The following is a 26,002-nucleotide window of genomic DNA, read 5'->3' on the forward strand; positions in this document are numbered from 1 at the left end:
CAGTCTCCCTCCGGGGAAGAAGCTGCCCACTTTCCGTACGACAGCATGGCGGCCGCCTGTGGGGGCGGCCATAGCATCACGCCCGGGGGAAGAGGCCGCCGTAAAGGAAGAGCCGCTTCCTCTTCTCACTTCTCCCGCCTCCCACCGGCTGTCGTAAAAGGGTGAATGGAGAGCGAGTTGTGGGGGGTAGAAAGGGAGGACAGGGGGCGCGGAGTCAGAGTGGCGCAGCAAGTGGCTGCAGGTGGCGACGGTGGCGGGGGGTGGGGCGTGAGGTAGTCCAGGGGTCGCGGAGGAGGAGGCTGAGAGGGTCAGAAGAAAACTAAAGCTGCAGTCTGGCCTACTGGTCCGGGGGCCGCGGAGCCCCCACCCGGGGAGATGGACCTCAACCGGATCATCCAGGCGCTGAAGGGCACCATCGACCCCAAGCTGCGGATCGCCGCTGAGAACGAGCTCAACCAGGTGAGGAGCGGGCCTGCGGCGCCCCCCTGCCGCCGGAGCGGCGCCTCTCGCCGGCTAGCCGAGCTCTCCCTCCTCGGCGCCCCCCTCTCCACCCCGCGGGGCTCCGGACCCTGACGCTTCCCTCGGCCTGTCCCGCCCCCCGGCCCGGCTCCAGTTTAGCGGCGCTCCCCGGATCTTTTCTGAACAGCTCGCGCACCTGTTGGCCACCTTTGCATCTTGTTGTGTCGGTTTCCTTCCCCAGTGCAGTTTATTCAGCCCGCCTGGTCCGCAGAAAGAAGCTTTAGCAAGCTTTGCTTGTGTTTTCAGGGTGTAATTTCTTTTCCTTCAGTACGCTGACTTGGGGACGAGGGTGGGAAAATTCACTTAAAATTCAAATCTGAGTTCAGCTTTTCTCCGGACCCAACCCTTTTTAGGTGTTGCTGTGGGTAACCCTGCCCATCGCCTGCTTCTGTGGGGTTGGCAGGATTGTTTTGACACTGATTGGCAGAATTTTGTTGGAGCGCTGGGAAATGCTGTCGGGAAATGCTCTAGGAAGAATAGGCAATTTTCATGGTGGTGCTGCTTTACAAAAGACACGTCGAGTAATGTTTGTTTGGAGGGATTTCTTATAAACGCTAAAATGTGTAAGACTTTCTTTTATCCTCCATCCTCTATTCCTACTAACTAGCCTTGACCTAATTCCAGCCTTACCACCATATTTCAAAATTTTAATGATCCCAAACTCTACCTTATTTTCTCCTCCTCACCTGTAAGAATGAATTATAGACCTTTCACTAAAAAGTACAAATTAAAGTCTACCCCCAGGATAGAGTGACAGCTGTTTGAGGTTGCAGTAATCCTTAAAATGTAAAGGAATATACCTAAATTAGTGGTTCTCAAAGTGTTGCCCAGGATGAGCAGCATCAACATCACCTAGGAACTTGTTGGACGTGCAGATTATCCCCATAGACTTTAAGTCACTCTAGACTTAAAGAATCAGAAACGCAGTGAGTGGAGCCCAATCACGTTTTAATTAGCTAGCTAGGTGATCTTGTGCTTCCTAAAGTGTGAGAACAACTGTCCTAAGTGAATGTTTCTGTAGGACTTCACTAAGGTTTTCCCTGGTTGGAGTTGACGTTAAAGTCCAGATATGTGTTGTGAATCTTTGAAAGGGATTATTTTAATGGGAAATCTGGGTGGAGTTTGGAGTAAGTGTGAATCCAGGATTCCCAAGAGATAAAAGGGAGAGTGGAGACACTGACTCCGGAGAGAAGGTTGAGTTGCGCAGAAGCCCAAAGGGAATGTATTGGTGCCTCGGAAAGAGGACTGTCACTCAGAAGAGGGGGAAGTTAGTGTCAGTACCTGTCTTGGGCTTTGCAGAGTAGATGTACTATTTGTGGATTAGCTAGGAGAATAGTAATCCAGGGATTGGTTAGGGGAACAAAGCAAGAGCTGAATTTGCAATCTGCTAGTGTGAACAGGAGAGTTGGCCTGTTTGTGACCCCTTTCGCCTCACAATGAGGCCAGCTGTTATCACTATTACTTTGATAGTGTGAATAGGGATCATATCTTTGATCCCATGTTGTGCTTTCCTGCCTCTGTTAGCCTGCCTGTGCTTTGTTTCTGATGCATTAGTATATAAGTGCAGTCGACTTTAGAGAAGTGGAAAAGATAGGTGGGAAAGCCTGCAGAACTAGAAGACACATTTAGGACCCAATTCTTTTTATCTTCATGATATTTCGATCCAAATCCATTCCATCCTCACTCTGCCCTGCTCCATGTCTACGTAACTTATCATAGACCGCAGTTTCCTCTGCAACTTCTCAAAGTAGCTTATTCCTATGCCACTCATTTAACATTTATATTTTATATAATGCTTTGGATTATAATATGCTTTCATTAAATATTTTTTGAATTGTCTGTAAGTAGAAGACTAACATATACTGTCGCATAACCTTATAGTAAAACATGGTTATAAGGTGGGGTTTTGTATGCTTATCCTTTACTACCACTGTAACATCCTACTTTGTTGGATAAACAGGTGGGTAATCTACCCTAAGTGATTGGAGTCCAGCTCATTTATTTTAGTCTAGGTCCCCCTTCAGCAAATATGCTCTGCATAGGAAATGGGGGCAGCTCCTACAGTGTACTGATTGATTTGTCAATTGCCATTTAGAAGAGTAGGCAACTTGAAAACATAACAGCCTGTGTTCCAAAGGCTAAATTCTTATTTGGAGCTATTTTTTTTGTGTGTAGCCAACATATTTCTGTTACCAGCGACTGGTTCCTTGACTGTATTCGTGATATTGTTTCTCTGGGAAAATGCATTTTCAGTTTTATCTCAGGATATTAAGAATGCATCCTGTACATATCTCTCACTGTCTCTAAACCCAGAAGTCCCTTTAGCAGCAGCATAGGGAAGTAGGAATGAGTAGATATCTTGCTCCAGTAACTCATCCAGAAAGGTGTCATCTTTTAATAAATCATTCTCTATGTGGCCTCAATAGGGAAATAAAAATATGTACCTTCATTGCCAAGCTTTGCAATCCCTGCTTTTCTGTGCATCTGTAGGCGTCCTTTTTATTGCCTTTTAAGAGAGTTTGCTTATATGCATAACATATATTTATCGAGTTCTAGCAGGCACTAGTCCAAGACTCTGCTCTCATAGAGCTTGCATTCTGGTGGGGATATAGACAAGTAAATAATATAGTTTCAGGTCGTAAGTGCTACAGAGAGTAAAGCCCTGGAGAGACTGTGTTGGGATGTATAAATAAGGCAGTCATTCTCTGAAGAATGACACTGAGTAGAGACCTAAGTGTTGTGAAGGAGTGAACCGGGTGAAGAGCTGGGAGAGGAATGGAGGGAACAGCAAGTTCAGTCAAGGCCCTCAACCTGGCCTTTTGGAAGACCAGAAAAGTTAATGTAGTGGGGGCGGTGAGGCGGAAAATGGGAAGACATCGGGTCTTTGTGTTAAATGAGTTCTCATAAAATGCAGAATGTGGCTAAGCAGATCAACTGCTTATTTTCAGAAAACTTCACGGATATAAAGTAAATATCCTCAAAAACATCATTGAGAAATGTCTTTTTTTTTTTCTTAGAAACTTGAAGCCCAAGGTGGGAAATGAAATTCGATGATTATTTGTGAGGAAAGTAGTATGAGAATATATCTGAATTTAGCACTGAATATCTTAGCTGGCCAAATTCACGTAGATTGAATCAAGGCTGAAGGGAGAAGACGAAAAGTGGCAGAAGGTCTTTGACATGGCAAACAGTTGGAAAAAAAGGAGTTCCAAAATGTGTACAATGGCAACAGTGTTGAAATAAAAGTAGTCTCTAAAATAACTACTCTCAAATAAGTAGCATTAATCTAAGTATAAAAGTTATTTTGTACTTACATGTGATAAGATTTTTAAAATAAGTAACTAAACTATATAGATTAGAACAAAACTATAGATGTTTTAATCTTTGATTCACTACAAGATCTTCCAGGATCTCAAAAGTTATAAACATGAGTTATTTTATAATAATGGAAATGTAGAAGGTATAGAAGATTGGGCTGAATCTGTATTAATTTTGACTCCTGTAAACTGCTGTTAAATCTGTTTTCTTAAAAACTGCTTTAAAATTCTGGTGGTTTAATTATGGATAAAACAGAATTTTTCATATATAACAGATTTAAGATTCTGAGGTTTCTACAGGTTGAAAGGAAGAACAAATATAAGATAATTCAAAATTTTACTGAAGGATATAGAGAGATTTGGAAAGCATAATGTTCTTTGATGGAAAGTATCAATATTTTAGATGCCAGCTTTCTCCAAATTTTTTAGTCAAACATTTATCTTAATAGATGCTATTATAAGTAAATGAATAGGAAAGATGATAAATTAAAAAACGGAGTGGTGTGCATAAACCTAGTCATGTATTGAAAGGGATGCCACCCTAGATCCTCCTCCTGGGAGGAGGTAAGCTGAACAGACTCTCTGCGTCATTGTCTGGCTTTACCCTCACTGAGAATTTATGAGTCTTTTCTGGGAATGTCAGCAGGCAAGGCCAAGTGTAAGCTCTGGGAATGTGGCAGGGCTGTAACATGGTCCAGGTACTAGACATCTGGAGGGAATATGGTCAGAAGGAATGGGCTGCTCTGTATTTTTCTTACTTTTGAAGTCACCATGGCCAAACTTGGGAGTAGGTCAAAGTAGAACCTGTCTGTGGGGAGAAATGACCAGGCAGCAGGCACTCCATCACCACAGGCTCACTTGGGCATCGTTAAGTTTAAAAGATGATGCAGCAGCAGAGGACAGCTGGTGATGACAGCTCTCAACACTGTCTTGTGAGGCCCACTGGTTCCTCCCCATAGCTCATGCGTAGCTATTTAACATGATGTTGTCCATTATCCTGTGTCAGATCTCCTGTTTTCTGTAGCCCATATTTTCCTCTTTTCAAAAATACCGTAAACAAAATTGAAGCACAAATAAGCTGAGAAGAAACTTGCAATGTATAGTCAAATAAAAGGTTGAGATTTTAGATTCATAAATAGCTCTTAGAATTTATTAAGAATAAAACAAATATTCCATTTATAAAAGGATAAAGGGAATAAGGAATGAGTAGAAGAAAACGAATAGCCAACAAACAGGAAAAAAATTCAACCTAGCAGAAATGTAATTTAAAATATGAATAAGGTGCTAATCCCTGTATTGGATAGATGGACACACCGTTGGGAGTGCAAATTGCTACACCCTTTCTGGAGAACATTTTGACAATATGTGTTAAAAAAAAAACATAAAAATGTTCATACTTTTTAGTCATCACTTTATTGTAAGTTTTTTTGACTTGAAGTATTTTATTAATCTTCATTTTGCCTTGGAGAGTTTCTCTCACCTTAAAAGTTTTCCTTTATTTGGTTAGTAATATATTCAGGAACAGGTGCTAATAGTTATTCTTTTATATTTCCCTATTTTATAAAATGTTTCTTTGTAATTTCAGTCCTACAAGATAATCAATTTTGCCCCCAGTTTACTTCGGATTATAGTCTCTGACCATGTGGAATTCCCAGTACGCCAGGCAGGTGAGTCGGTTTTTTATCCTTTATTAGTTTATGTATAGGTGAAAGTAGAACTAGAGTTTTATTTTAATTCTAAATATCTGTGATTTCTTGAAAAAATAGGAAGCACGCCTGAAGTATTTCTAATGGCTTAAAAACTCACTTTCTTTTTCTCTGGAAACTTTGAGGTAGGTACTGAGCTCTTAAATCTCCCCTAGCTTTCTCTTTCCTCCTCTCCCTTCCACTTACCAATTCCTTGCCTCTTTAACTTTGCTATTTTTCCCCTTAGCTTATCCAATTTTAATGGCTTAATTTCCCTAACTTTTTGATTCCTTGTGGCCTAGCCTTTGGGCCCATATATTAAGACCATGAATTGATGTATGTGAATTCAAGCTCCATTCATCCGTCAGATTACGGAGGTAATGTATCACACAGATATTCCTAACCATGTGATTGGGGAGCAGAACTTTTGTTTTAAACATGAAACTTACTTTTAAGTCTGTGGGATCTTATGGTAGTTCCATGATGTTGTGTATTCTTTTCTTTTCTTTTTTTATGAGCTAGTCATTAGAGCCCAGAAGGTAAAAAAATGGAGAAAGTCTTGGTGCATCATGAGTCCTGAAAAGATATTAATTTCAAGATAAAAGGGGTAAAATGACAGTAGCTAATTAAAAAATACATGTAAAAAAAGACTTTTTAAATTATGTAAGTGACATATACTCATTATAAATAATATGGGCAATGCAGAAGAATACAAAGAAGAGGGTAAAAAAATTACCCAACATTCATTGCTCAGAAATGCCCATCGTTAACATTAGGTGAACATTATTAGTCTTTGCATGTGCTCAGGTAGAAGGATAGATAAACAGTTTTATAGAAATGAGATTATACTCTTTATGCTGATAAAAGTATTTAATTTTACTTGAACATAACAGAAAAAATGTAAGGAATCATTAGCTTTGGGAAAATATTTATAACAGTAGGTATGATTTCCTAAAAGATCTCTTTGTGGTTAAGACAAGAAAAACCTATGGAAAAAAACATTCACGTTGGAATTATTTTTTACTTTAGTAAGGTTTATAAAACTTCTGTGTAAGATTTTTGAAACCATAACTCTCAGTTGTTTAATCTTTGTTTTATATAATAGGGCTGTTCTGAACCACATTTTGCTAAATGGAACCTATTTTAATGACCTAAGTATTTAAGGGCCATTGTGAAGTTCCTATGAAGCTTTGTAGAAATAGTATGTTTAAAGATCTTAAAGCAATTTATTAAATTAATATATCTTCCTTATATGACATATAAACATTACAAAAACAAAGAATTTATACATTAGATTGCGCTTAGTCCCACCCTCAAAGGTAGCTGCTTTCAACTTTAGTGCATGGTTCTCCAATTCTTTTTTTCTTGTAGATATGGTTTTAAAAAGTAACAAAAATCTGTTTATATTACACATGCTGTTTTATAACTTCCTCTTTTTCCATTTAACCATGTATCCTTGGGGGATTGTTCCATGTCAGTGTATTTATATATATATACTTCATTCTTTTTAACAATTGTTCACTATTTTTTTGTACAGAACTACCATAGTTTATTTAAACAATTTGATATTAAGGGACATTTCCTCTATTGTTTCTTTTTGTTGTTGTTGTTGATAGTAGCAATTCTAAAATGAGTATCTTTGGACATATATCTCTGGATACTTGTGGGAATATTTTCACAGAATAAATGATAAGAAATGGAAATGCTAGGTAAATAGATATTAACGATGTTAACATTTGAATCTTATCACCAAGTTGCTTTTGCTTACTTTTTCTATCAACACTACTTTAGAATGCTAAGTTCCCCCTATCTTCACCAACTGTATACAACTTTGAATCTTAATAACTTAGATAATTAAGTTTTGGTATAAAATATAAACATTTAAAGGCAATTTTTTCTTTATAATTTATGTAGATTTCAAATCTGTTAGCCACAAGACAGAGTTTATTTTGGTAGTTGATAATTTCTAATTTTTTAGGGCAATTTTCTGTCTTGAAGCATCCATTTTATCACAGAGTCTGAAATACACTGTTTAAAATTCTATATTATAACTATCCTAAATTTAAATGCCATTTATAAATTATCTGTCCTATTTAATCTATTATTAAAATACAAGGATGCTCCAAGAACCTTATGGTGACACCCAGACAATTTATCATTTTAGCATGACATTTAAAAAAGAATGATATGATCTTTGATTAAAAGAAAAAAATCAGCCTGTATAAAGCTGTAAAAAAATTATGTTAATATTAAGTAGAAAGACATAGTTCTGTAAAATATTCAGTTCTTGTTTCTTTTGTCTGTGTACAATTCTAAAATATTCTTGTTACCATCAAGCAAGCTCCTTAGTGAATGTCCTTTATTATCCTACTGTGAAGGAATAGGAAAACAATGTAATATTTTCACATTGGCAAGCAAAACAAAATAAATTTGGATGTTTGCTTGACTATTTTCCTTTTTAGGTATTGATAGGCATAATAGCATTATTAATATTATAATGTAGTGTGCAGAGAAGGGAGCCCATCTTAAATTTAGGATAGTTGTCATCAGGAATCTCTCAAGTCACTTTGTTTTCAGTTTTTTACTCCTTACCTCTGAAGAGAAGAGAGATGCTCTAACATATGTAAACTAGGTTCAGAAATGTGACTTCTTTAGTGCATTTTGGAGTTGCTATGAGCAGAAGAATAGTTTGGATTTAAAAGTAGTAGCTGAAGGCTGGCCCCGGGGCTTAGTGGTTAAGTGCGCGCGCTCGCGCTCCGCTGCTGGCGGCCCGGGTTCGGATCCCGGGCGTGCACCGACGCACCGCTTCTCCGGCCATGCTGAGACCGCGTCCCACATACAGCAACTAGAAGGATGTGCAGCTATGACATACAACTATCTACTGGGGCTTTGGGGGAAAAAATAAATAAATAAAATTATAAAAAAAAAAAAGTCATCGTTGGTGACTGATGTGAGACCATCGTTTGACAAATAGCGTGGTTTCTCTGTTCTGTAAGTTGCCTGCTTTTTGTTCTTCTGAGTTTGTTTGTACGTATTTCCAAAAGATGGATAGGGAGAGGATATAAAAATTCAATTGATAGTTAAGTTATTCACAGGTTATTTATTTGTTAATATTAACCTCAGCATTCTAGAATACAGAACCTAGAAGTAAACAGAAAGATGCCTCTGATCAGTTCAGAAGCATTCAAGAAGCTCCTTTATTAAAACTCATGTGTCTTATTTGTAGGAAGCTCCTTGGCTCTTACTCAGAATCTATTGAATCTTTTTCTAGATAGAGTATACACACTTTGTTATCTGGTTTCCTAGCCTCTCCTAGCCTAACAGATTAAAATAACAACAAGGGAGAGAGAGGCTACTAGTTATGATGAAAAATGGAAAAGCTTAGAAATATCCACTCAAAAAGCACAGCGTTCTGCTTTGCTGAGTTTATAATGGCACCCTTTCCGCTTTGAGGTTATGGAACCCTGCGTAGTTGTGGCCCTGGGTCCAGAGCATAGAGCTTGAGTGATGATTCATTGTGCTCGTGAAGGAGGGAAATGTGTATACGTTTTAGAGTGGTAATTTCAAGCTTAAGATGCTTGGAATGGTAAGTGGATTTTGCAGAAAAACAAAGTTTAATACTTAATTTCTCTATGAATAGATTAAGATGGTATTTGTGTTTTGTTTCTTAGCTCTGGCAGATGGTTAGATAGATACTTGAATTTAATGATTAAAGGGAGGTTTATAGATTATTGATACAGTTTCAATTATCTTCGGTATTTTTCCTTCATTATCTGTAGTAAACTGCGATTATCCATAAGAGTAATTAATATCCTCTTTTCAAATTATTACATTAAATTCAATTTTATTTTAACTAATTGCAGATTTATTTCAACGTATACAAATTGGTCAGTGTGCCTTTTATATAGGCTGTCTTGAATGGTGCTCCATAATAAAAATATTTTTTAGTTGTAAAATTAACGGCATTTAATGCCTGAGTTATAAGTCTATGATTTTACCATATCTGTTTCTTTGCTGTCTGAAGGTTGCCTTTTATTTTCAAGACTAGTTCTATAGGAATTAAAATGATTTTGTGTATAATATAGTTGATTTTTCTTTGTGCAAAGATTAATCTCATGCAATCAGTTTGAACTGCTGACAGGTTGGACCATATTCTTAGTTCATTTGTTCATTTTTTTAGCAGTCTATAAGTTTTTATTGCCAATTGGTGTTATATAATATAATAAATGTACTGGGATAAAAGATGGTACTTAGTTCAGAGCCTGTGTGGTCTAAATTAAAAACAAATAAGACAAAAACCCAAACTAACACACACACACACACACACACACACTCTCTCTCTCTCTCTCAAATAATTTTCATTTTTATCCAAAAAAGTGGAAATCCTAGGAGGAATTATCTTTTTCAGAACTTCATTGAATCAAAACTAATGAAAAAGAAGCTTATAGGATGTCAAGTTCGTAATTTCATTACATTTCTGTTGTATTATAGCCAGTGTAGAACATGTTGGTTTATTCTCTGTGGTATAATGCTTTTATGAGCCAATTTAGTTTTATGTTAAAATTGGGATAAAGGGAGGGGTTAGGTGAGGGAAGAAGAGAGAGGAGAAATTTAAGGGAATAAACTCATAATGCTTTGCAGATCACTTCTTTTTATTCTTATATATTATGTATATATAAGAATATGACATTGTAAGTAAGTATTTATTTACATTCAGTGTTCAGCTGGGATGATTAGAAGGCTTCACATTCCCTATCAGAACCCTGCAGCAGTATGTCAGCTTGTTTCTTTCAGCAGCCTTTCGTTAAATGTTGAACATGGTTAAAAAGTATGGGAACAAAATCACTGATTACGTATTTTGATAGAAATAAACAGATAAGAAATTTCCTGAGATTTTCCAAAAATATTTGAAGGCTGATGTCCTTTTCCCCATTATTATATTTACACGTGGTAAATATTTTAAAAGGGTTAGATAAAAATTACCAAATACTATGAAAAGCATAGATATTTCAAAATGCTAGTGCAGGATAGTAGCCAGTGAAAGAAAATAAACCAAATAAGCAATCTACCTGAAGGGCAGTAGAATTCACCTGTTGTCAACTGAGTCATTAGGTAGTATGAACAGTGTGACTCTTATGATCTCAAAGTACATTTAGGAGGATCTCATTTAGACCACCTTGTATTTAGTCTAAGGATACATACTTGATTCCTAGATCGTTTTTCTGTCATATAATCTCTGGAGCTTGATTTAATGAAAGATTTTCTGCTTAAACTTGCTTTACTAGCTAAAGAGGAATCTTTAAGTTCTTATCCATTTTCCCTTCCTCACTTGGCTATTTATGACTGTAAGATTCTCCGTTTTTGCTGGGTGTCGTGTTAGCATTGAAGGGCTTAGCCTTTCATGCTCTTTAAAACTGAATTAAAGCCACCTTTTCCATACTGCTTCATTAGCATTTTTTTCTCTAACTTAGCTGCCATTTACTTGAAGAACATGGTGACACAGTACTGGCCGGACCGAGAACCTCCACCGGGAGAAGCAATATTTCCATTCAACATTCATGAAAACGATCGCCAGCAAATACGTGATAACATTGTGGAAGGAATAATTCGGTCTCCAGATCTAGTGAGGTACATTATACTATATCTATGTGACTAGTAGGAAGCACAAAATATATGGATGGGGGAGGCTGGATTTAATCATCAGCTTCAAGTTCGTTTTTTTAAAGAGGTAAAGTAATGAAGATGAGCACTCAAAGAATATTGTTTTGCTTATTTGTCTTTGCCTCACAATATTTTGGAAAAGATTTAGTGGCCATATGTTGCCACAGAAAGAGTTAAGGCAAAAATCATGCTTAACTAAAATTGTATAAATCCCTGCTATGTAAGTAACCTATGTTCTTAGTTATGATCTCTTGACTTTTTACTGTTTGCTTTTCTTTTCCTTGATACAGGGAAATTGACTTGTGGGAGTTTTAACCTACCACTTTTCTTGAACACTTTATCCATCTTTTTATTCATTTTTATGAACTGAGTATCTTTTCCTTTGGAGAAGATAGGATAGAGTAGGTATAAACTAGAAGAATTGTCTCCTGGTTTCCAAATGCAGGTTAGGTGCTATAGAGCAGGACTGTCCAGAAGAGCTTTCTGCAGTGATGGCCATCTTCTGTAGCCACACTGTCTAATATTTAGCCATGTGGCATGGATGGCTATTGAGTACTTGAAATGTGTTTAGTGTAACTGAGGAACTGAACTTTTAATTTAATGTTGATTGATTTAAAGTGTGCCCCTGTAGCTAGTGGCTGCCCCAATTGGACAGTGCAGCTGTAGAGTCACATAAGTTTTGCAGTCTTAAAATAGGAGAAACAAATTCTTTTCAGCATGAGCTAGCATTAGGTTCTTTTTTGAAAATGGAGGAGGGAAATAGAAACTGAGATAGGGGAATGAAATTGTTTAATGTCAAGAGATTAGATATAACTATCTCTGAGCGTCTAATGTACATTATGACATAGGTAGTAGAAAAGGAAGGAAGTATGAGGGGAATGGTGAGGAAGGAGAACAAACGTTGAACTCGTCTTTGTGCAGTTATTTTGTTAGTTAAGAGGAGAAAATGTGTGTACTGGTTAAAGAAAAATCACCATTATTAGCATCAGTTGCCCAAATGCCACCCTTGCACTGGCTCCTCTATGGTACCATTATGTATCCATTTCTTGTCAAAATCTTTACGTTTTCAGATCTCTTTGAATCTTGAAATGCTTCTACACAGTAATATATGAAAGGATGGCCGTTCATAGCCATTCTTTGCTTGACTTGGAATGAGAAAGGATTGAGAGGGTCAACCTGAAGATGAAATTTAAAAAAATGAAAATTTTCAGTTTTATTGCACACAAATATGACCTATTTGTTGTTTAGGAACAGCGGCTGGTAGCCCAAGAACAGACCTTTATCTTTATTATGAGATAATTCTTTGTGGCTTTGCTTCTTTTAGGTACTGAAGGCTTGATTGTAATCACACTTGAAGAAATATTTTTGAAGTTTATTTAAAAGTATTGTGAAGGAAATTTTTCAAATAGTTTTGGTAACGTAAGGAAAAGCATTATTTTGTTTGTTTCATTTCAGTGAATTCAAGTTATTGGCTGTTCAACTGAACACATGCTTTTTTGGCACTATGGAGTCCTAATTTAGCCAGGATCACTTTCTTTCTTTTTTTTTTTTTGGTGAGGAAGATCAGCCCTGAGCTGACATCCATGCTAATCCTCCTCTTTTTGCTGAGGAAGACCGGCCCTGAGCTAACATCTATTGCCGATCCTCCTCCTTTTTTTCCCCCAGAGCCCCAGTAGATAGTTGTATGTCATAGTTGCACATCCTTCTAGTTGCTGTATGTGGGAGCCGCCTCAGCATGGTCGGAGAAGCCATGTGTCAGTGCGCGCCCGGGATCCGAACCCGGGCCGCCAGTAGCGGGGCATGCGCACTTAACCGCTAAGCCGTGGGGTGGGCCCCAGGATCACTTTCTAACCATTTGCAAATCACCATGTGAGGACATATTGATAGTTTGTAGAAGAGAAATTTTTTCTCTCGTTTTCTTTTTAATGCCAATTATAGTTGGTATCACATTGAGGAAATGATTACTGACCTAAGAGTATGACATCATATCTTTTATTGCTTAGCTTTGTGGTTTTATTAAAGGGATTTCTTTTTTTCTGTTTTATGTCTTTCCTGTTGCTTTTTTCTTTATTTCTTTGGAAATAGCTCTTAACTTTCCTCTTCAGGAATTGCTAGCTAATGCTTGTTTCTTATACTGAAAGTACAAAAACTAGTATCTCAGGAAGGTTTTTTTTTTTTTTTTTGGTGGGGAAGATTAGCCCTGAGCTAACATCCATTGCCATTCCTCCTCTTTTTGCTGAGGAAGACTGGCCCTGGGCTAACATTCATGCCCATCTTCCTCTACTTTATATGTGGGATGCCTGCCACGGCATGGCTTGATAAGTGGTATGCAGATCTGCGCCCAGGATCTGAACCTGTGAACCCTGGGCTGCCGAAGCGGAGTGCACGAACTTAACCACTACGCCACTGGGTTGGCCCCTCAGAAAGTTTTGATAAGTGCAACACATCCTGTTGGCTGTTAACTGATAATGGATGGTTCAAGGTTTTGGCTCACAGAGACCTTTCCCACCATTATGCAGGCCTCTGTTTTACTTTCTTTGACCATTTTTAGGCTAAGTTTTTCCAGTTGATATGATACAATACTTTTTTTGTTTTGTTTTCTTTTTAGGATATTATAACCAAAATACAAAATATAACAAGCTGGGAAATTTTGCCAAGCTGAGGTGGATTCATTCTCTTTTTTTTGAAAATTTTTTATGAATTTATTTTTAAACTCATTGTTTTTACAAAGCTGTATTTAGGATAAGACCATTTGAAAGGCGTCATTCATTTTGGGAAATCCTCCATTCTGTTTATTTTCAATGAGTTGAGCTACTGAGGAGTTTTTCCTTTATAGGACTGCTCTTTTTACCCCCACCCCAGATAAATAACGATATAATGTAGGTAAATAGGAGTTAGAGTGCTTTTCTGTGAAATATGAGAGGTCTTTGAAACCTGATACTTATAACGACTTAGATTTTGAACTTTTTCCCCCCACTGTATAGAGTCCAGTTAACAATGTGTCTCCGTGCCATCATTAAATACGATTTCCCTGGTCACTGGCCGGCGGTAGTCGACAAGATAGACTATTACTTGCAGTCACAGAGCAGTGGAAGCTGGCTTGGCAGTTTATTATGTCTGTATCAACTGGTGAAGACATATGAGTAAGTTGATTTCTATTGGCTGAAGATACCAGACTTGTGTTACTTCCAAAGAATTAAATTGCATAGAGGGGTCTCCTATGGGTGTTCTGCAGAATCAGGTTAGTTTGGGAAATGTTGGGTTACACACAGTTAAACATGTTTATTTATTGCAGTTATTCAAAGAACCTTTAATCTTTAATTTGCTAATCTCTAAGGCAGTGATATGATATACAGTGCTTCTCAAACTTATTTGTTAGTTTCAGAGGACCATTTATTAACAGCTTTCCTTGGAAACTGATATAGAGGTACCTTAACATTTGTCTTCAAGTGAACACATTATTAAGTAAAGCAAATATTTACCTTTTTGGATGCAAGATAGAAAATATTAGTTTCTTTGCTAATGACTTTCTTTTCCATAAACATTGCTTGGGAGGCGAGGGTGCTAGTGTTGCATTTAATAGCATTGCTTTCTGGTTTCTGAGAGGATTACTACTCCTGCATGCAAAGTCCTGTAGTTTTCCTTTTAAAAAACTAGTTAGTTCATACTCTTTAGAATTTTTAGAGAATACTGTAGATTTATACCTGTGAAAATGATCTAAGAGCACCTAAGTTTGTAAACTATTTGAACTTCTCAATTTAGGATAGTAGGAGAGGAAATATTTTTTCCCCACATTATTTGTTCTGTAATAGGAATGTCTATTTAAACTGGCATATCAACTTGTATTTTATAGGAAGAATTGTGGTATGATGAAAATTAATTTAAGTACTAGAAAAATTCATGTAGGAAAGTTGCAAAACCATCTTGGATTCTTTTAAACCAGTCTAACTCTTCTAGAAAGATTATAGGTATTCTGCCTAAAACAGGGATGCGCTTTTTCCAAGTTCCTTCCAAGTTTATTCTAACAATCCAAACGAAATGTAAGCCAATGTTTGGAGTATTTTTGTTTTGTTAGCTTTATATAATTTTAAAAAATATATTTTTTCATTCATTGATGATCTCTCTTTTGTGGGGGAGAAATTATTTTTCTCTCTTTTTGTCTTTGCTCATGTAGATATAAGAAAGCAGAGGAAAGAGAACCTCTTATAGCAGCAATGCAAATATTTCTGCCTCGTATTCAGCAGCAAATCATGCAGCTCCTTCCTGATTCCTCACATTATTCTGTATTACTACAGAAACAGATTCTGAAAATCTTTTATGCACTCGTTCAGGTAAGTTTCTATTGCAGAAGACAAATATGGTGCCTTGTGTTTCTGCTTGACGCATAGAAAGTGCTCAGTAAGTGTCAGTTATTATTAAAAATTGTTATATATTCTCACATGCTTCCTAAAAAAAAATTCTTATGAGGGAACAGGCTCACAGAAATTAACTTAATTGTCCAAGGTTATCTGAGTGGCAGAGCTGAGATTCAATGTCCATATGCCTTTCACTCCAGGGTCTGAAGTGCTGGCAGGGTAGTTAACTGCCCTAAAACCTGCTTACTTGACTAATCTGTCCATAGCATTCTGCCTGTAAATTAGTTAGGATTACAGGAGAAGAGGAAGGAAAAGAAGAGAGTCCCTCTTTTATTGGGAAATCATACTGATGGTAGTTTCTTCGCATTTGACCCAGTTTAAAGCTAATACAGAAGATTTAGTGCCTCATTTCTGTTCATTTAAACTACTTCTTTTTTCTTTTCTGAAAGCTATAAAGAAAATTAATATACGAACCTAAAAAATAATTAGAGAAGTTAGGGAATGTTTTAAATATAAAAGTATTTAAAATTTAATCCTTGCAAGACTTGGGTAAATTATTTAGATCTGCATGGAGAAAGAATAATTGTCATTGGTCTAAACTGTTTCATGACGAATGAATTAAAGCTCTATTACATGCTTTCTAGTTAAATTAGTCATGGCAAGAGGGTAGTTTTATCAAGCTGAAGAGCCAAGAGAGTTTGGTTTTGTTCTTGGCTTCATATCTGACTTAAGTACTTTTGTACTGTTTCAGAATATTTAACTTCAATAAAGATTTATATTTTTAGCTTCGTCTTTTAAACTTTTAATAGAGACAGTCTGAGGCAGATTTTTTTTTTTTCAGCTCCGCTCTTTTGGGGGAGAAAGAAAGGAGAAGGTGGCACATCTGAGAAGAGGGAAGAAATTAGGATACTAAGAAAATACATTCCCTCACCCTCTTTTTTTTTTTTTTAAGTAATAAGGAAGGAAGATTTATGGTGCTTTTGTTTTTTTATTAAAGCACTGTTCAGAAATCTTCCTCAGGAGAATCACTTGACTCTGAGGCAAACATTTTTTATTCAGTGAGATGTTTTGCCATTAGAGAATGTAATATCTCGTTTACTCAGAGGCTAGACTTCCCTTTCCCATTCGGAGAAGCTTAGCCAGGAATCAGGAAGTAAGACAGAGGCTAATGAAATAATTTCCCCAAAGCCTCTACTTCTACTTGGTTAACTAAGAGGGCAAAATCTGAAATTTTTTCTCTCAACATGTACATGTCAAAAACCTAAAAAATCCAATGAAAAATCTCAACATTTTTAACCATTTTGGTAATCTATTATATGCTACTATAGTAATATTCTCCAGCTGAGAATCCTGGAAGCAAAAATTTAGAGAGTTTTAAGAGGCACAATTATAGTGATAATATAAGTGAAAAGTGATTGTTGGACAATTTGGGAAGAGGCAGAAAAATTTGTTTTAAGAAGTATGATACAATTTAATTGATTTTGTCTACAAAGCATTTGTTAAATATTTATTGTGTCCAGGGCACTTGAATATTCCATACATACTTAGGAACTCAATTTGTCCAAAAGTGAACTCAGCATCACTCTCCCCCAACCGTGAGTCTGCTCCTTCTCTGTTCCCTATCTCAAGCCCAAACGAGGCTCCAGTGCACTCAGAATAAAGTGTGACCTTCTTCACAGGGCCTATAAGACCCTCGTCTCCCCATCTCATGCTTTATCCTTCTTAGCTTTGTGCTTCACACTCCAGCCATAGGGAAATTCTTTCAGCTTCGTGACCAGGTCGTGCTCTTTCTCACTTCTGCGCCTTTAAAGTGCTGTATTTCTGCCCGGAGCACTGTTCTTCCCCATGATGCCCTGGTCAGTTTGTGCTCTTTCTCCAGGTCTCAGCTGGCATATCACTTCTTCCTGGAAATTGTCCCTGACACTACCAGGTGCATTAGGTGGTCCTCTCGTGCCCCTCTATCCATACTGTATTGCTTTTATCTGTACTGTGTATCACACCATATTGTAATTCCTGTTTAAATGTGTGTTTTTCCCTAACTAGAGTGTAAGCTTTGTGAAGACAGAGACTATGTCTCTTGCTCATCGTCATGTCCTTAGCATGCAGCAGGGTTTGGACTGTGTGGATTCAGAGGCGCTATGCCTCATCTCCCGTAGCTCACAGTGTAGCGGGGGGACGCACACTGTGTGACACAGTGGACTGTGGTGTTATGCTACAGTGTAGAGAGAAGTAATAGCAAAAATGTTTCATGAGGTAAATATTTTCATTAAAGTGGTTAAAATGAGTTCTCACCACAAAAAAAAGGGAATTATGTGAGGTAATGAAGGTGTTACCTAACCTTATTGTGGTAATCATTTTGTGATATATATGTGTATCAAATTATCATGTTGTACACCTTACACTTACACAATGTTATATGTCAGTTATATCTCAATAAAACTGGAAAAATAAAAAATTTCACACACACGGGTAAATGGTAAAAAATCACTTATCTGGAATCTCATGATGAGTAAAAGTGACCTTATTTTATTTTTTATCTGTATTAAATTTTGTTTTGATTTTAAAAATGTAGCCTGGAGACATAATTCGTGGCATGTATACTTCTAGATTTTAAAAATTTGATTTACATACATAGGCTTATAGATCTATTTTAAGTTGAACCATTTGAAATTACTGTTTGCATGGTCAAATGTTAGCCATTGCATATATTTCAACCTTCCAATATAGATAACATTCTGATTTTTTTGGAGGGGAGGAGTTATTGTTTGATGTTGTTGTTCTTTTGCTTTCAGTATGCATTGCCTCTTCAGCTGGTGAATAACCAAACCATGACAGCATGGATGGAGATCTTCCGAACCATTATTGACAGGACTGTTCCTCCTGTAAGAAGGGGCTTCTGTTCTTTGGGGAAATGGGGACAACTTGTATTTGGAATATTTGTGGTAGACTGATTTATTATCCCAGCCTGCTATTTGGGAAAAAAAATTACTCTGTAATAAAAATAGTTGATGATACATACTCATTTTTTAGAAAGTTCAGATAAGCAAAATTAATAAAATAATAACTATATTTAATCCTACTAAAAATGCTCAAAACCATTTTTAAAACTTGATGTTTATTCCTCTAGTCTTTTTTTCTCTGCATCAATATACAGCTGTATTTCATTGATAAAAATGGTATGGGTAGGTACTGTTTTGAAATTCATTTTTCACTTAAAATCTATTATAAATATTTTTTATGATTATGACCTTTTGTGAGGAAGATCAACCCTGAGCTAACATCCGATGCCAACCCTCCTCTCTTTTTTTGCTGAGGAAGATTAGCCCTGGGCTAACATCCATGTCTGTCTTCCTCTACTTTATGTGAGACGCCGCCACAGCATGCATGGCTTGACAGGTGGTGTGTCATTGCGCACCCGGGATCCTGCGAACCCCAGGTCACCGAAGCAGAGTGCGCTCACTTAACTGCTGCGCCACCTGGCTGGCCCTATGATTATGAATGTTTTTTATACTGTCGTTTTTGTTGAATGCTTTATTTGCTGAATGTTCAGGTTGTTTTAGTTTTTTAGTGTTTTAAACTATGAGGACGTAGTTAAATTTTTATGCACATGCATGATTATTTTCTTTGGATAAACTCCTAGCAGTACTTAAGGCTTTGACAGTTCTTGCAGAGTGTTCTCCAGAAACAGTGCCCTGGCTTATACTTTAATAAGCAGTGACTGAAAATGTCTGTTACATTAAATTCTAAGTTTGCCAGTTTGATAGGTGAAAGGTGGTGTCTTATTTTTATCTGCAATAACAATGATACTATATTTCATCTGTCAAATTAACTCAAATAACTAATCAAATTAGCTAAATTAAAATATATCAAATATTTTAGAATTTAAGCTTGTCTCCAAATGTGTGCAGTATTCTTTCCTCTGTCCACGTCTTGGGACAAAATATGTTGAGGTTTAATTTATGTACATAGATGCGCAGAACTTAGTGAACAGTTCAGTGAATTTTGATGAGCATACTTTTGTATTACTATCACTCAAATCAAGACATAGAACTTTTCTGTCATCCCAGAGTGTTTCCTCAAGGGATATGGTGTTTTGCGTTTTGTTTTCTGCTTATTTGGAACTTTTAAAGATAGGAGATAAATGTGAACAACAGCATTGAAATTTGCTGTGCTTATTTAATTCCTACCTAGCAATTTATAAGTAAGAATTTGCATGTGTATGGCAATCTAAATTCACATTTAATATTACTCAATCTGTATCAAGATTTATTCTGCCTTTGTTAGTCACATAAACCCTTTTATTATGCATGAATTTAATCTGGGTGCTTTTGTTCCCATAGGAGACTCTGCAAATTGATGAGGATGACAGACCAGAACTAGTCTGGTGGAAGTGTAAGAAGTGGGCACTGCACATTGTAGCGCGTCTCTTTGAGCGGTAATTCTGTTTATTAGATTCAGGATCTTACGGTCAGTATCTCAGTATTGGTTATAATAAAACTGGATAGGTCCCTTGATGCTGCATGGTATATGATCATTTGTCTTTAGAGCCACAGAGGGCAAAAAGTCGCCCTCTGTTTTAAAGCAGGCTGAACTGATTGTTGACTTTGAGATCATAATGAGGTGGACAGTCCTCTCTGGATCTTTCTGTTCTTTATAAAGAATGGAGAAATGACCTTGTTTAGCTCATTGGAACTGTCCGGGAATGGTACAAGAAGGTGCTTGGCCACTCAGATCCGTAGGAAAGTTAGTCAGATTTAATTAGAAAAGCATTTATTGGAAAGAAAATATGTCAGATAAAACATATTTCTATTTGTAATATTTGCCCCTTAGGAGCTCTTGGTTAAGTAGGTGGAAGCTTCTGTCTGAAATTTTAAGTATGGCCAGAGTCTAAGAACAGCTCACCATGATTTCATTTTGGGGCTTGTGAAAAAAGGGGAAAGTGTTCATTTTCTGCACAAATAGAATAGATCTTTCAACAAGGGACTGCATTTAAACTAGTGAGCATGCTTTGTTTTTAAAATTAACTGTATTTAAACATTTTGTCTTTGTATTTTAAGATATGGAAGCCCAGGAAATGTCACAAAAGAGTACTTTGAATTTTCTGAATTCTTTTTGAAAACCTATGCAGTGGGAATTCAGCAGGTAATAAACCTACACTTTCTTTTTTTTTTTAAATTTTATTTATTTATTTATTTCCCCCAAAGCCCCAGTAGATAGTTGTATGTCATAGCTGTACATCCTTGTAGTTGCTGTGTGTGGGACGCGGCCTCAGCATGGCTGGAGAAGCGGTGCGTCGGTGCACGCCCGGGATCCGAACCCGGGCCGCCAGCAGCGGAGCGCGCGCACTTAACTGCTAAGCCACGGGGCCGGCCCAAACCTACGCTTTTTAAATAGAAGGGTGGTTACTACTGAAAGCTATTAAGTCATTTCTATCCCTTTAAAAGTTAGGTTACAAACATATTAATACGTTGCATATTTATAGGGATGAAATGGCAGCTCTGGGAATCTAACACAGCTCCATCAGTTTTAGAACCAAATGTCCTAGGGCAGCTACCACAAGAAGTGCCCTTCCAGACTCCTAGATGCTGGACTCAAACCTTTTAAGTTTGTGATACTGGTGTGGCAGTCACCAGTATTAGATTGGGTTCTTCTATTAACTCTCTCTTATGAGTTTCTTACCCTCTATTTCTTTGGGCCTCGCCTCTTTGTTCTAAGCGTTTCTACCAGAAGATTTATAGAATACGAATTGATCTATTTTAAGAGGAGTTGAGCTCAGAATCTAAGACTTTCAGCTGAGAACTTATACATTTTTGTGAAAGTTTGGGAACCATTCTATACAGTGAAAACTAGGAGTTCTTGAGATATAATCCAAGTTGATATTAATATGTAAAAACTATGATGGACAAATAGGTATGAAGATTGGCTGATCTGTCTTGCCTTTTGAATCATGATATTTTTGTTTATGTTTCAACAAATAAAATTTAATAACTAGTGAGCACTGGCTGTGTAAGGACTGTATTGAGGAAGCAAAGATTAATCAGACATAGTAAAAGGCTTTAATGATGTAGATGGTGTTTCTAAATTTTTATAAATTTATACCTCTTAGTCTTCTTTATTGTCAGTGATATAAAGTTAAATGCTTCAAACCTGTCATCTTACATGGAATACTTCCTTTTATGGATTATCATTTTGTCTAGTATCATATGGATTATCATTTCTAAATAGTACCTTGCAATAATTTAGGAAAGCTATGGCTATAATTTTCTCACAAATTATTTTGTTGGCCCATGAGATAATCTATAGGGAAAATTAGTGAATAGTGAATAATATTAGCTGTTCAGCAATTCCCTGTGGCTACTAGGATAATCAGGAGGCTGGTCACTTCTGCCTTCTGCTCTTTCCACTGCTGTGAAAGCCCATTAAGCATCCTAAAGTTGATGCCCTCTTGAAGTGTGTTCAGTAGAGTTTTTCCAGCATCAGGTAAAGGTGTGTGTTTATGTATAAACACACACATTTAAATTTCATGCCTTTGCATCCATGTCATAAACTTTTTTGTACCTTGGTTGGTTATTCAAGGTATATATTCCTAGTATTTAAAAATAGTTTTTTTTTAATCAAAAACTGTTTTCTCCCTTACTGTTGTATCTCATCTCCCGCTGCCTCCACTTTGTATGAGCCGCAACCAGATTAGGAAGAGCCATGTTCAAGGACATCCATTTTTAGCCTTCATTGCAGAAGGGGCATCTGGGTGTTGGTAGGACTTCTGACAAATTTTATAAAGCTGAATTTTACATAACTTGAACTGAATTCATGTTCTGAATTTATAAATTCTGTACGTGTTCTGAAAGAACCCTTTTTATTTATTCAGCAGTTCAGTTATAAGCTTGCTGTAGTGAAGAGCTCTGGAGACCAGGAATTGGGGGACTTAGACTTTGTCATAGTGCTGCCTCTGACTGAGGGTCCTTGGGCCAGTCACAGCCGCTTTGGGCATGGTTCCTTCCTTATAAACAGTCTTTTTTTTTTTAATTGTGAAATTTTTGTTATACATTATTGTTTGTCAGTCACCATGTAAATGCATCCCTCCACCCCTTGTGCCCACCTCCCACCCCGCCTTGCCCCTGGTAACCACCAAACAGTTCTATCTGCCTGTGTGTTGGTTTATGTACCACATATGAGTGAAATCACACAGTGTTTGTCTTTCTCTTTCTGGCTTATTTTGCTTATCGTAATACCCGCCAGGTCCATCCATGTTGTTGCAAATGGGACGATTTTGTCTTTTTTATGGCTGAGTAGTATTCCATTGTGTGTATATATACCACATCTTCTTTATCCAATCGTCAGTTGAGGGATGCTTGGGTTGCTTCCATGTCTTGGCTATGGTGAATAATGCTGCGATGAACATAGGGGTGCATAAGCCAGTCTTTTTTTTTTTTAATCAATCTTTTAAAAAATAACTTTTCAGTTTTGTGTTATGTTTATGAAGACTTCCTGTGGTCTGAGATTGTAAAATAAAGTTCTTCCACATTTTCTTCTAGGAATTCTATGCTTTCCTTTTTGTTGTTGTTGTTGAAATATTTCCATCTGGAATTATTTTGGTATGAAGTTTAGTTAGGGAGCCAACCTAATTTTTTTTCAGAGGGCTTTTCATTTGTCCCAATACTATTTTTTGGGTAACTTATCATTTCTCTTCCAATTTGAAATGCACCTTTATCAAATATTAAAATCTGTTATGGTATCTCTTGCTGTATGGATGTTTTCAATGTTCCTTTAGTCAAATCTGTTGTTATTTTTTTAACAGGAATCATAATTTATTTGAAGAGCAGTATGTGGAATAGAGTATAGACTTATTCTGAGTAGTTCCATAAGTTAGAAGTAGGACAAATAGCTAGAAATTACAGTGAGACGCCCTTTAGTTCAATATAACATGAATCTATCTAACAATTATAACTGCCCATGAGCTTTCTCACAAAATATTGATTTCCCTAAAAATATGTTAATTTTTATTTCTATGGATTCTGGGTTTTATGTCATGCCTAAAAATGCCCCTCCCCTTAACCTTAAAATTGTTTATGTTCTCATATATTTTCTCTTCCTATTTTCCTATAGGTACTACTGAAAATTTTAGACCAATATAGACAGAAAGAGTATGTAGCCCCCCGTGTTCTTCAGCAAGCATTCAACTATCTCAACCAAGGGATTGTTCATTCTGTGACCTGGAAACAGATGAAGCCACACATACAGGTTGGTGTCAGGGAGCAGCTCTCCAAAATTATTCTCTGTTACTTTAGGTTTCCTAGACAAAGTAAGTGTCTGTATTTTATGTTCAATATATTTTTATTTCCATTAATAATTTCAAATGAGTGCCGTTTTATATCTGATATGAAGGGCTGGAAAATTTAAGTATTTGAAAAGCGTGAGGCCTTCAAGTTTTATGAGTTGGGAGACTTGGATTCAGTCGATCTTGTTTGTAATTTCATTTAGCTTCAGTTTCTCCTCTAAGTTAGCTAATATTTTTCCACCTTTCTTATCCAAAGGTTGCTGGATCAAATGAGGTATTTTGTGTGATCGCATTTTGAAAACAGTCACCAGGGTATGTGATTTTGCAGGAAATGAAACCTGATACATGACCATTTTCTTTTGTAGGTACGAGCAAACAAGGTTTTTATTTCTTTTTTTGGATTGTTAAGTTCTATAGCAGAAGTTAAAGTTTTCTGCTTTTGTATCAATTGTTTACTTAAAGGTAGAATTCAGCATTGTGTTAAAGAGCAGTTGAGAGTGGAAAATTGTGAGCGATTACATAAACTCTTATTTGCATATGGATAGTTTTGGATAATTCAAAGTTGTTAGGAACTGAATTTTTTTTTCCTCTTGAACTATGAATTCTTAAATTATGTATCTCTAAGATGGTATATAAAAAGGAAAATAAATTCTTTTACTTTATCTCTGGTATCCAGGATAGAATTTGTTTAGTGTTATCTTATTACAGGTCTTACAAATACAATATCTTTTGCATTGTTTTCTGTGGACACCTTGTAGTGTTTGCCTAATCCCCTTGATCAAATAGTGATAATTTCTTTGTGATTAATAAAGACACTGATTTCATTTTATTTACTGTGTTCCTGTAAAGTAAGGGTGAATTGTGATTGCATTTTTTTCTCTACTTGATGCCTTTGGCCTTATTTTCATATGGTCCTTAGGCTGAGTTTTTCCTCTTAGAACTATTTAATTTGGAATAAGTGATAAGAGATGATCCTGTTTTTACATATGTAATTGTTAGAGCACAAAAGGTCTTAGTAGAGCATTAATAAAAGTGTACCAAGAGGCTATTAGATGTGATTTCTTTTCCCCCGAAATCCACATTTTTGAAAACGGAAAAAGAAAATTTTAATATTGTTGATATGTTGACATTTAGGACCAAAATGGAAATGTAAAAATGTTCGCAATAAGAAATATATTAGTAAATATAACCTTGCCTTGCTATTTATTTCTATTCCTTAAAGAATCAAGGTATGTTTAATATTTGTTGGTAAAACTTTATTATCCCTGCTGTTGCTTCAAAGAGTAGCATTTACATTCATCTCTTTCCCTATACCTTTAATCAGTTGTTGCTTAAACAATCTCATGTTTAATTCTCTACCCCTGCCCCAGCTCTTGCTTTCCCACTTTCACCTTCGCCAATGCAAACTTAACAGAAAGACTAATATAACAGTTTGGAAAACTAACATCATAAAGGCTGTCAGTAAATACATTATTGGTATTCCCCAAATTTAAATAGCCTATATTGCATTTGTTGTTTTGTTTTGCTTTTTCTCTTCTTAGAATATCTCTGAAGATGTGATTTTTTCTGTGATGTGTTACAAAGATGAGGATGAAGAACTGTGGCAGGAAGATCCATATGAGTATATAAGGATGAAATTTGGTAATTGAGATGATTTTATTCTTCATCAGTTCCTGGATATGTAAAGTAATATAACTAAATTTATTATTTTTATGCAGATTTTATTACTTTGTTACCTTCTCAAAGTTCTGCTTTGCATGATAAACTCTGAAACTCATGAGAGTTTGATGTTCTGTTGAACCAATGGACTTGAGGCTTTTGGGTGTGGGAGAGGAAAAGCCAGTTTATGCATCCCTCTTACGGGCACTGAAGCAGTCATGGAGCCATCTATAACTTTTTCTGATGATGCCTTTCTGTGCCTTTTGGGATACCCATTTGTAGATTGGGTTGTTCTCAGTCTGGGAGATCTTTTGGATTTCTGCATATTTTAGGAGGATCCCAATTTAGTTTGCCTCCTTATCCTAGGGGCTAAGTATTCCACAAAGGAATGAGATTCCCTACAGGGGCCCCAATGTATGGCCCAGGTCTCCAGGGGTCTGTTTAGCTTGGATCTTCCTGGAAGCTGCTGAACTGTGTAAGTTGCCTGAGTTCATTCCCTTCTATCCCCAGTTTGAATTAATTGCTTCA

At 36.7% G+C, this 26,002-nt stretch overlaps 1 protein-coding gene across 1 annotated transcript in view; it reads left to right on the forward strand.

The window, feature by feature from the left end:
* The first annotated feature begins 262 nt into the window (after window positions 1-262).
* Window positions 263-26,002, forward strand: part of IPO8 (importin 8) — a 71,791-nt gene continuing 46,051 nt past the window's right edge. The window contains exons 1-10 of the mRNA XM_058558570.1: window positions 263-459; window positions 5,422-5,503; window positions 10,993-11,149; window positions 14,167-14,325; window positions 15,357-15,513; window positions 18,330-18,419; window positions 19,878-19,972; window positions 20,595-20,679; window positions 23,644-23,778; window positions 25,357-25,456. Coding sequence (XP_058414553.1) covers window positions 376-459; window positions 5,422-5,503; window positions 10,993-11,149; window positions 14,167-14,325; window positions 15,357-15,513; window positions 18,330-18,419; window positions 19,878-19,972; window positions 20,595-20,679; window positions 23,644-23,778; window positions 25,357-25,456 — 1,144 coding nt within the window. The 5' untranslated portion in view covers window positions 263-375. The remainder of the gene's footprint in view (window positions 460-5,421; window positions 5,504-10,992; window positions 11,150-14,166; window positions 14,326-15,356; window positions 15,514-18,329; window positions 18,420-19,877; window positions 19,973-20,594; window positions 20,680-23,643; window positions 23,779-25,356; window positions 25,457-26,002) is intronic.

The sequence above is a fragment of the Diceros bicornis genome, chromosome 17 (genome assembly GCF_020826845.1).
Source record: "Diceros bicornis minor isolate mBicDic1 chromosome 17, mDicBic1.mat.cur, whole genome shotgun sequence".
Taxonomy (NCBI): Eukaryota; Metazoa; Chordata; class Mammalia; order Perissodactyla; family Rhinocerotidae; genus Diceros; species Diceros bicornis.